The following is a 12,609-nucleotide window of genomic DNA, read 5'->3' on the forward strand; positions in this document are numbered from 1 at the left end:
AAGCATATCATTAGCTCAGCAGAAAGCACCTTATTAAAAGCTTCTGATAGTGTCATAAAATATGGCCCTGACACAGAAATCAAACCCTATAAAACATGATTGGTAGTCTCAGTTATTAAAATGTTTTAAGGTAAGTGAAATTAAAGATGTCACCTTTTAAATGAAGTAGAGAGGGAAAAAAACACATTTTAGGGTATGGAATTATATTGTGTGTACTGTACAACCAATCAACCTATAGCATATACAAAGCCCGATACAGAAAAATTAGATGGGATATTATGTGCATACAAGTCTGGTATGTGTATGCAAATGGCCAATGGGACACAACTGGACATTTGTTCACACAAATTGGACACATGCAAACTAGACCAGCACATAATTTTCTAAATTCAGCTCAAAAATTTTAAATCAATTCTAAATTTCCTTGTGAAACTAAACTAATTTAAAAGCCCACCACAGAGCTTAAGTTAAAAGAGAAATGCTAAAATATTTTCTTTAAGACAGGACTCTTTTCTGTTAACAACTTAGCTAGCATATTTAACATTGTTTGAGTTTACATTTATCAATAGTACTAGAGGACTCTTACCCTATGAGCAGTTATCTACTCTGTTTCTAAGTGGAAATTCACAGATGTGGACTGCAATATCTTCCGTCCATTTTTCCATCACAGACTCTTTCTTTGATGGAAATCTGTTCCCTTCTTTACATTAAGTGATCAGTTGGTTTGTTCATGTTTTAAAGTATATGCTTTTCAGTTCTATAGCTGCCTTCTTTACATGAATCAATGCTACTCCATGATTGTAGAGGCTTTATTGGTTCAGTGTATGAGAAATCATTGTGAGAAGGAAAGAAAGAGGGACGAATGGAACTCTATGGAAGGGGTCAGAGTTCCAGATCAATTCACTAATGTACAAGATTGGGTTTTTGGTTATATCATTTGCCTCACATTATAGTTGCAAGGGAGGTTTCAAAAGTATGGTCATACTCTGGTGACTGTGAATGAAGTGATGTCCACCAGCATATTTGTCACACTGTCCCATGCTCTAATTTTTCTCTTTACTCTGTTCTATCACAGCAGGTGCAGGAACTTATATTTCTACGTTCAAGCTGACAGAGTATTTATAACAACAGAAATTGATAAAATCGGCTAATGTTAAGGTACGTGTACTCCTTTTATTTCCCGAGACAGATGTCAGCAAATTATCAAGATAAACTGCAAGTAGTTCATATCTGATAGAACCATTCAAATAAGAAAGAGATCAGATAGCAATTTGCTAAACTTAAAAAAAAAATTGTAAAAAACACCATTTTATTACAATCTGATAGAAGTTTTTCATCGTCCCCATCAATCCATGCTGCTTATTTACTGAAGTCTCTTCCCAGTCTTTGCTAATCTTTCTGTGGTAGAATTACCTTTTGCTGGACAGATACTCTCCTCCAAGGCAGATATCAATGTAGCTCCATGATGCAGCTTGGATGTGGGCTGCCACACAAATGACATGGCCAGAGCACAGCCCTGTGATGCATCCAATCTACCATTAGCCCCAGGAGTTATAATCCTAAAGTCACATACAAATCCATAGCTCCAGCATTCCAGTGCACTACCTCCAAATTAAAGGCAAGTGCTTAGACAAAATGTTTACATGACTGCCACAGAAATTTTCCACCTGACCATTTAAAGCAAATTATAGCTGTATCTGAACAGCATTTCTTTGAAGGCTTTGCACACCAGATTTTGTCCAATCACCTTCAAATATTTTGAAGATAGGGCCAAAGTCAGCACCTGTGAGGCGCAGTAAATTTTCTCCAAAAGAAGATCCTTTTCAGACAACATTCAATTTCAAGGGAAGAGGCTAAATACCAATCTGAGTTCCAGGCATGCAGATACAAAGATGAGGAGCATGGCATAAGAACCCAAACAGAACACAGGTGCAAATGAGCTCAATCATCATCCCCCTAACCCACCCACCCACAAGGGGGGAAGAGACTATGTTACCGCAGAATCGTAACAGTGCTACTCAATCCTTTTGATCTGAGCTATAGTGCTGAAAGTATTCTATTTATATATTTGTTTTACTTTTATATACTGTACTGTATTTTTTTTAAACTGTGAACAAATATGAATATCAGCTGCAACCAGGAATAATGTAAATTGCTCCATGTAGCTCTAACATTGCACCTACATCATGACAATCTCCAACAGCCCTTATCTTTTAATCTTGGCTTTCCACTGAGCAGAGGGCTAAACAAGCTGAATTGTACAGCAATTTAGGATAGAATGGAAGTTAGCACATTCTAGTTATGGCTAAGGCCACTGGAAATGCACACAATGGAAATTCTATGTTGCAGCACCAATTTAGGATCAGCCTGCAGATTTTTGGCATTTCAAATGTTTTCGGCAGAATGTAAACTTCAGGACTCAGACTATGCTATTGCTCATACATTAAAAAAAGGAAAGGCAGCAGCCCTCACCAACAATTTAACACGAGGGTAAGCACAGAGGCAAAACTAGCAGTTGGACATCTTGGCCCTTGGATAATGACAGGTTTCAGAGTAGCAGCCGTGTTAGTCTGTATCCGCAAAAAAAAATGAGTACTTGTGGCACCTTAGAGACTAACAAATTTATTTGAGCATAAGCTTTCGTGAGCTACAGCTGCATCCGATGAAGTGAGCTGTAGCTCACAAAAGCTTATGCTCAAATAAATTTGTTAGTCTCTAAGGTGTCACAAGTACTCATTTTTTCTGGCCCTTGGGTGATAGCTACTATAAGATGTCTTACACAAAATGCTTGTACTTTAAATTGAAAAACACTTAAAATGAATTACATTTCATCAAAAATTGAAGACATTTCCTTGGAACAAGGAGAAGGGAGTCATTCTGTAAGATGTCCATGAGATGGGGTTATCAACTTTGTCTCAACTTTTCTGGATACATTGGATAGTGCACAGAATCAAAGTAGCCTTTTAAGTGATCCTGGCTGGGAACCCTGGGTTCTGAATTCTCTCTTCTCTTTCTAAACTCTCCCAAAATTTAAGATCTGGGAGTATTAAAGCTTGTAACTGAGCCTGAAACTTTAGGCTCACTGTAAGTACAAGTTCATCACTTTAGATAGGCAATGCTTATAGTTTGTGAGGCCTCCAATACAGCCCATGCAAAAACCACAGTTGAGATTTCATAGAAGTTCTACACTCTGCCAGCCTGCATAGCAGAGTTTGTAACTCCCTATCATCTCTCATGAAGCAAAAGGTCACACTAAAGTTACAGGCAAAATCCATTCCACAGATAAGCTATATGAGCATAAGCACGTCAATGTTGGGGCAGGGGGGTTAAGTGAGATTTTATCTGTGTATCCAGGTTCTTTTATGGTCCCCATCACTAAAAGTCTAAACACTAATGTAAGCAATGCACTTCTAAAGTGTTGCTATGATCTTTTGCTATTTCTGCAAAAAGCTAATTTCATTCACTTCCACCTTCAGGATACAAAACAAAAATCAAAACAAAAACCTGCTGTTATTTGCAAATAACATAAAAAACAGAAGACTGTCTGAAAAGCTCCCTGGGGATGTTGCGCAAGTGGTGTGTTAGGGAATAACAGAGGAAGGAATCCAATGGTATATCTACACAGCAACTGGGAGGCGGCTTCCCAGTTCAGGTAGACAGCCATGCACTACCATGCTAAAAATAGCTGTACGGCTTCAGCAGCATGAGCAAGCCACCCCAGCTGCTGCCATTGCTGCCTGTGGCCACACTGTTATTTTTAGTATAATCACTCAGGAGCAGCTAGCACGCGTCTATCTACCCGTTCTGGGAAGCACCCTCCCATCTACTGTATAGCCATACCCCAAGTGTAACAAGTGCAGCAGTACGCCTGCTAGTGCTGAGGTGGGAGAGTGGGAAGAGGATGATGCATGGGGTGAATAAAAAGGAACTAAAATGAATGGAAATATATTTCTATTCCTATTTAAAAGGTCAGTACCATCATTAATAGTGGCCAAAGTACAAAGGTAATGAATTAATCATTTTTGTGCAAATAAACACGTACAAGTCACTGCTTCCTGCGCTGCTGAGCTCTTGTTCTGTACATTAACACTGCCCCTGGACTTTAAACTATTTACTATTAAAACTGAATGGGTGCCTCTCACATATCGATAACAGATTATGTTGAGTGGTTCTAGTTGTGAGATTGGAGAGGAGAAAGGGTAGTGGGATAGAAGATTAAACAGAAAAACCATGTGGAAGGACCAAAGAAAGGAAGGGTGCCATTTCTAATTTCACAGGAACTCCTGAAATTATCATAAATAACTAAAATGCATTGATGCATACATCATGTTCCCATATTCACTGCATGTACCTATGATACCACGTTAAACAGAAACCAACCTCAGGTAAGGTAATAAATGTACACTAAGTTTAACATGAAGGTGTGTTGTATTTAAAGTTTGGGTTTTTTTTATCCAATCTCATGAATTAGTTTTAGAGCCTGACTCATGATTTTTGAGCGTTGGGGGTTGGCAAAATAGGAAGTAAACAGTTAGACTGAAAGGCTTCAGAGTAACAGCCATGTTAGTCTGTATTCGTGAAAAGAAAAGGAGTACTTGTGGCACCTTCGAGACTAACCAATTTGTTTGAGCATAAGCTTTCGTGAGCTACAGCTCACTTCATCAGATGCATACTGTGGAAAATACAGAAGATGTTCTTATACATACAAACCATGAAAAAATGGGTGTTTACCACTACTGAAGTGTTTTCAACTACCTCTCACTCACTCTTCCTCAGCCCCTCCCCATCCTCCAACACTCTCAAAACCGCTACTGTTTCTCGATTTTAAGGAAGATTTAACCCTCTCTTTCCCAAGGAGTAATGTGTTACATTTGTTGGAGTAAATTTACTGGTTTAAAATTAGAAATTTGTTAATAATCCCATCCATCTATAATAGTATAGACAGAGCTTTTGTAAATGCTTTCTTAAGAGATTAGGAGATAGTCTTTTTTTTGCTCTGAGCAACAATATTTAAATGCCTTGCATTAGTCAGCGTTCAAATATCCAAATACCTTCCAACTTGCTCCAAAAGAATTTGAAAACTGAACACAGGGAAATCATGAACAGGAAAACTGTAAAACAATATACAGTTTCGTTATTTTATCTGTTCTTCTGCTCTTCAGAGCTACAAGATTTTAAGTTAGCTCAGGTATTTAATTAAAAATCAGTCTCTGAAACATTCCATGAGAATGGCTGTCCTTCTAGCCTCTGCATTAGAAGGTGCAAAATTGGAAGAAAGTGCTTGGACTTGTACACACCAGTTAAGTGACACAATCCAGATCAGTTTAAAGTTTACCCAGTTGACAGTTCAAGAAGAATCCTTTCATTTCCAGTCAAATACCTACTTCTAGAGAAATTTTAAGCAGTCTTGGCAATCCCAGGTTCCAGTCACTTTTACCCCACAAGATGGGGATTATCTGCTTAGCATCAAGCAAAGGCACAGCTCTTTGAGTTATCTCAGAAAACAGAGCTGAAAAGCAAAAACTACCCAATACGAACATTTGCTCTAACCCAATTTCAGTTCAACTAAAAATGTATAGAAAAAAAATCTGTAAATTCTCTCAGCTTTGTAGCATTTGTTTTATATCTTATTTTAAATACTTCTTTCAAGTTAAGAAGGTTTATCATCAATGAAGTAGACAGTTACTTACCTTCATCAATGAAGGTTTAAAAAAATAATCAGGGTCTTAGAATTACCTGATTAGGAAAAGTCCTGACTTGAAAGTATTCTAAAGGTGAACTGTGATTTCACAAATCCTTAGCATGTTTATTATTAAGGGATGCTAAATCCCTTTCTCAAAAATTGTTTTCTTTCTATTACAGCCAAGATTGAAACGGGAATGAATGGTTTAAATGAGGTTGAAAGAACGAGGAGTACTTGTGGCACGTTAGAGACAAACAAATTTATTTGAACACAGTGGGCTTTAGCCCACGAAAGCTTATGCTCAAATAAATGTGTTAGTCTCAAGGTGCCACAAGTACTCCTCGTTCTTTCTGCTGATACAGACTAACACGGCTACCACTCTGAAACCTGTTAAATGAAGTTGTTACTTGTTCAACTAGGTATTGACTGCTAACCGTTCCACCCCCCTTTTCTTTTATTTCAATAAACTTTAGATTTTAGATAATTCTCAGTAATGTATAATCTCACATATGTTATTCACTGATAATGGATCAATCTTTCCGACAAAAAGTTTCCATATAAATATAAAGTTGTTAACCTTGACCTCTATGAGATTTTAGGTGTTTCTGTGTAAAAGCTTTACACATAATTTAACAAACAAGTTACTCATTGGGAGTAGAATATAAACATTTTATAAAGAGCTAGTAAGAGTAGAAAAGTGACAGAAAGAGGGCAAAAAAACCAGCAAGAAGCCAAGATGGCCACATTTGTCATGGGTATATATGCAGAGTCAAGCCTAAGGGGAAGAAAAAAAAAATCAGAGTGAAGGAAACTACTTGTTGTGTGTTTGAAATGTAACCACAGTTCCAGATCTACAACTGTCTACCAATCGTGCGCGCTAGTTGGCTAGCTCTATTCCATTTCGGTATAATTTCTAATAATTCTCTACATTAAAAATATTTATACATACGGGACATGATATACATGCACAGAACCTTGTACACTACACAGATTAATATACACAATATGCCACTATTAAGTGTGTGTATTTTAAGTCAAGCAATGGGTAATACCTTTGTTTATTCGCACTGATTGGCTAAGGTCAAAAATTACAAATCGAAGAAAACTGGCCTTCTCCCCTCACCCCACAAGGAGTAAATATCTTGTAAGATTCTTTGAAGCAAAGATCCAAAATGGAAATATCACACTTCACCATGATCTCATCTCGTGAGGTCTTTGGAGAGTTTCCTAATTTCACATAACTGAAATTGTCTCCTGCACTCATATGAAGCTAACCTACTGTCTGATACATATGTAATGGGGCGGGGGGGGGGAGCCCAGAAATAAACCAATACAGAGGCATCTCCTTAACTCACAAAAGTGATTTAAGACCAATTGCTGATTAGCAAATGTCAGTATTTCATATGAAATTATATTGTGCTTTATATTTCCCCCATACTCTACACACTTATAATAACCCTGTGAAGGTGGTTATGTATGCCATTTTGCATGTAGGAAAATTGCCAAGGGAAACTGCCAAGCAAGAAGCAACAGGAAGTCAGGGGTACCGCACCACAAAACATATATTATAAAGAAATTAAAACATTTCACAGTATGCCACTAACTATAAAATATACAAGTAATTGCCCTATGGCATATTTTGTAAAAGTAATGAACTGGGGATAGTAGTATAAAACTTCCCTACAGCACTCTGATATTAAAAGGAATATCAACTTAAAAATCACAATTCTATCTGAAAGATTGGTTTTAGTTGTATTTTTACAACTAACCTTATAATAATTGAAAGAGGACAAATTTGTATCTATTTTTAGAGATTGCCTTGTGCATTTGACACCACTTTGTGTTTAGTCAGTTTCCCTTGTTTTGTGATCCTCTAATACAGCCACAGAAGAGGGAAAACACAATTTAACAGTAGGAAGCTCTGACCATAAAACCACCAAAACCAGCACAGAGGGACACAAGGGCATATGTACTCCGTGACATTACTTTTAACTCATTTTTTGAACCAGCTGTTTCAACTTGACTATGTTCATGTACATTTGTGAGAAATCGGGGCATCATCACTTTTTTGGTGAGAATTAATGTAATGGATTGCTTTGTCAGTTTGACTGCTAGCTAGTACCTGAATTTACTGTTTCTTTTTATAAAGTTCTTACATATTATTTCTCTTTAGGATGTGGCAGCCCCTGAGTGCTTAATATTTTGCCCTGTTTGTTAATCATGTCACTGTATACGAGTAATGATTCAAGCAATACTATATATATTTTTTCAGAAAAAGGCTCATGCATGATTTGAGTTTCACCACTACCTCAAAAATTGGTGCAAAAATTTTCAGAAATTGCTGGTACAGACAGTAAGTGGCTACAAATCCAAGCATAAATTGCATTATCTTTATTGAAAGCTTTATTCTTTTGGATAAAATTAACATTTCGCACTCCATGTATTAAAATTCTCAGCATTAAATGTTTTCTAATCTAAATATACATTTTAGCTTAACATTAAATAACAAATCTACAATTTATTATAATCAGTAAGCTTTTATCTATTCAGTAACATGATAAAATGAAACTCTTTCACCTACAGAATCCTGTTCAGTTCAGTTCTTACTCAGTGATAAAAATTAGACTGTAACAATAAAAGTCTAAAAGCCAAATTCCACTCTTACTTACATGGGTTCAGCTCAGGAGTTGTACCCATAGAAGATAGAGTAGAATTTGTTCTTAAAACAGGAAAATTAAATTGGGATTTCTAAAACATGAATTAGAACATCTTCATTTCTACCTGCAACCCCTATTATCTTCTCAATAAATGTAGTATCAGTTCTCCAAAGGTGGTACCTGGAGATCCTGAACTTCTTAAAAAAATCCCTTCAGGAATGAAGGAATTAGTACCCATGGTTCACTATGTTACAGGACAGTCCTGCACAAGCAAGTTTTACACCACCTATTTTAGGAATGTGTAAGAGTCAATGATTCAACAAAGTATAGTAATTACATTTTTGGATTTCTTACGCTTGTGTTCTAACCAACACTTTGAAAAAATGAAAACAAATTTTACCTATAGATACCCTTTTAGGAAATCAGTACTGTATGTGCAGAACTATACGTATTTCCGGTTAGATTTCCAGGGAGTCTTGGCCATTCTTGCTATCGATACTATTGACCTTAATCTGTTAAAATGCTTTCTGAGAGTATTCTTACCAAATGTCACTTCTCCATTGCCACTCTTGTCAAACAACTGAAAAGCAACAATGAACATTGCATCTGGAGTACACAAAACTGACTCAAATGCCAAAAATTCTTGATAGGAGATCAACCTACAAAGGAAAAACAGAAGTTAAAGGCTTTAAAAGATATTCACAAGGGCCATAAAGGCTGGGGTTTGATAATTTGGAAGGCTTCACAATCCAGTGATTAAGAACAGGTGACAAGAAAACCGATTCTATGTTAAAAATGGGAACAAATGTGCTGTGTCGCCTTAGGGAAGTCACAACCCCTGTGACTCAGTTTCCAATTGCATTCAGATCTGTGGACACAACTCTCAGTGTGAGCCTAGTATTTAATACTTCATAATTATTTTTCAAGCGCTGTTCTACTTGGATTTACAAAGTGTGAAGTAACAAAGCATTTCTGCTGAAATGAAATTTGGAGGGTTGCCACTGCTAATATACATGCTGTACCAGAAAAAGTTGGATTTTTTATGAACCAACATACAGATAAAAATGAGATTTTCCTCGCAAAATGCAGAATATAAACAAACCTTGAAATTCTTTTAAGAACACTGAAATAATACACTACTCTTCAAATTAAGCAAGCAAAACGCGTATAACTGCTACAGTTCTGAATTTCAGATTAGCAGGTGTCTAGAAAAATAGTTGCAGTATAACACGAAGCCCATTTTATTCACATTCCATCATGAATTTCTTTATCTACTTTATTTTAACATCAATTAGGTATTTTTTTCATTGTAATCTCCAAAATAAGTTTAAACCACAAAAATGAACTGCATCTATAGCAATAAAGAAACATGCATAACATTTTTGCAGATTGTCAAGGTAAGAAGTCTCAAAAAAATATTTATTGATCTCAATTTACAAAATATAGCCTTCCAGTACTCTCAGTGCTGAAGGATGAACTCAGTTCATAGCAGTTATTTTGCACTGGGACTGTTCATGTCTGAAGACCCCAGTTGAACAGATGCATATTTTATGAAACAGTTTAATGGATTAGGCCATAGTAGCCATTAGTTCATCTAGCCCTTATACACACACTAACCAAAATATAGATCCTTATAACAAGATCCTTTACTTTCCATATTCCCACTGAACTAGACTCTAGAAACATTATGGGCCACTAAACAGGAAAATTCTCGACTTTGACATTTCTATCATAGACCACCAGTCTAACAATTTACAAAAATGAGTTTCTTCCACAAGGTGATGATTTTGGAAAAGGAGCCCTCTACCAAGAAAGCCAAACACTGCTGCTGCTGAGTTCAATCCCAGAAAAATGACAAACGTATCAAACTAAAGGACAGAACAACTATTTTTACAAAAACCTTTCTAAGGTGCACCTAAAGCAAACAGGTACCCAAATACTCCATCTTTTTCCAGAACGGTCATAAACTTTTTGGTTATTCTTGACCATTTTTTCTAGGATTATTAATCCTTCTTGAGTTACTTAAAACTTGAGAACTTAATTTTTAGGGGCAGACTAGTTAAATGGTTATTCAGAAGACCTTGGTTCTATTCCCAGGTTTTGCAATTGATCTGCAGTGTGACTATGGGTAGTCGCTTCAGCTCTGTGTGTGTGTACACAAAAGGTACATTAATACCTACCTAAACATTGTAAAGCAATTTTAGATTCTCTGAAAAGCGTAATGTATTATTACAATTTAGTTGTAGACTAAAGTAATTAATAATGTTATAAATGAAACTACCTCTAGAAATAATACAGTTATCTAAGACTGAAATTTGGTATAAGATGCTAAGACTCACAATGAAGGCTACAAAAGACTATGCTTCTGGAAAAAAAATTCAGGGATAAACCTGATGATGTTACCATATAGGGACAGAATAAATCTTTCACATGAGAAAATCCTGACTAGAGATAAATATAGATCTGAAGATTCCAGAAGGCGCAGTTTCAGACAACTGAGTGTCCAAATATTTTGTATTCCAGATCACACAATAATAGTTCCCCATCACATCATCAGTTATTTGCATATAATGCATAGTCATTTTATTTTTAATTGTACAACTAAAACTTCACATTTAAGTTGCAATTCACATCATCCTATTTTTCTAATAACTTCTACTTTTGAACAAAAAGTTATTTATAACACCAAGTTACTATTTCAAACATCCCTCACAAGCAAATATGATATAGAATCATATCCTTATTTTTTCTGTTCCCTGATCACATTTATTTCTAGATTAATTTTGTGTTCTTAACTGTGAGGAAATAACGCTTTGACACAAAGCATGCAGCAGTCTGGTGCTCTGTGAATTGTCTCACATAATTCTGAAAATGGAACTCCATCTTAGCCTAGGGAAATCCTATTTTAGTTATGCGTTTTCCTGAACTGAGACTACTGATCAGATTAAGCAGTATTCTGCATCTGAATCAGAACTAGAAACTAGGACAAAACCAAATGCATTTTCATTTGTGACTCTTTTAGGATCTGAACCCACGACTCCTAAATAAATCCAACTCTGAGTTCCTATCTCCCACCAATTTTGGACGATAGCAACAAGAGAAAAGAAACACTTTTCTAGACCCAGTCAACTAAGAATCTCAAGCACACAACATTAATTGCTTAAATTGTGAGTGGAAGAGAAAGAGGTATTAAAGAAAGCATTAAAAAAGAAAGTTAAAATGCCTACTAGTAAATTTGAAAAAAGATTAGTTTTATGCAATCAAGATTATTTTAATCACATTTTTCTATCCTGTTAAATAATCTAAAATAGATTTTAGAGATACACCTCTACCCCGATATAATGCGGTCCTCGGGAGCCAAAAAATCTTACCCCCTTATAGATGAAATCGCGTTATAAACTTGCTTTGATCCACCGGAGTGCGCAGCCCCGTCCCCCCGGAGCGCTGCTTTACCGCGTTATATCCGAATTCGTGTTATATTGGGTCCCGTTATATCGGGGTAAAGGTGTAATTTTTGCCCTCTAATATGCAGCATGCTTCACTCTGTAATTTGTAAAAATTAACCAGTGAGCTCTTTTTCCAAGGTGTAGATTGTCATATTCTGGAGAGCAGGCTCAAGCCTCATAAAAATGAAACCGTAAGTGAATAGAAAATTAGAGAATACTGCATTAATTTGTAAATACCAATCAAGATATAAACCATATTTTACTAGTCCTATTCATATTTTGAAAATGTTTTGATATGAAAGCTCTCAACTACAAAAACCCAAACACTAGTGAAGGTGGAATAATAAGATGTTATAAGTACTTGCTCTTCTGAATTTTAAGCAGCAGATTTCATGATCAGTAGATGTAAACTACATTTATTGCATCAAGTGGTGGAGGTTTTGCTTTTTCACAATAGGCATATAAGGCTGGAAATATTGGCCGTTACTCATGGAGGGTGCTAAAATTACCATTAGCCAATGAGCAAAGAAATGCTCAAAAACTGAGAAGGCAAGCTAAATCTGGACAAGTTAATGCTCAAATACCTTGGCTGCCTTCCAACTTCTTCTGTCTCTGTAAAAATCCAAACTCTGGATAGTAAGTTACACATTATTTCATCATATTTTATCATCTGCATGAATACACTGATCTCGCTCTGAACAATAGTGTCCAAACAAAAAGCTACACACAAAACAGAAAGTGGTAGAAAACCAGCAATTTCTCAGTCGGAGGGTCTGCTATAAGAAGTGAAAGACACTCTTGACTCCTAACTGTACAAAAAGTC

General features: G+C 36.2%; 1 protein-coding gene across 5 annotated transcripts in view; it reads right to left on the bottom strand.

The window, feature by feature from the left end:
* Positions 1 to 12,609, bottom strand: part of SLC25A12 (solute carrier family 25 member 12) — a 68,289-nt gene that overhangs the window by 41,447 nt on the left and 14,233 nt on the right. For all 5 annotated transcript variants that reach the window (XM_048868549.2, XM_048868551.2, XM_048868552.2 and 2 more), the window contains one exon: positions 8,884 to 8,999. In XM_048868549.2, the coding sequence (XP_048724506.2) occupies positions 8,884 to 8,999 (116 nt within the window). The remainder of the gene's footprint in view (positions 1 to 8,883; positions 9,000 to 12,609) is intronic.

The sequence above is a fragment of the Caretta caretta genome, chromosome 11 (genome assembly GCF_965140235.1).
Source record: "Caretta caretta isolate rCarCar2 chromosome 11, rCarCar1.hap1, whole genome shotgun sequence".
Classification (NCBI taxonomy): Eukaryota; Metazoa; Chordata; order Testudines; family Cheloniidae; genus Caretta; species Caretta caretta.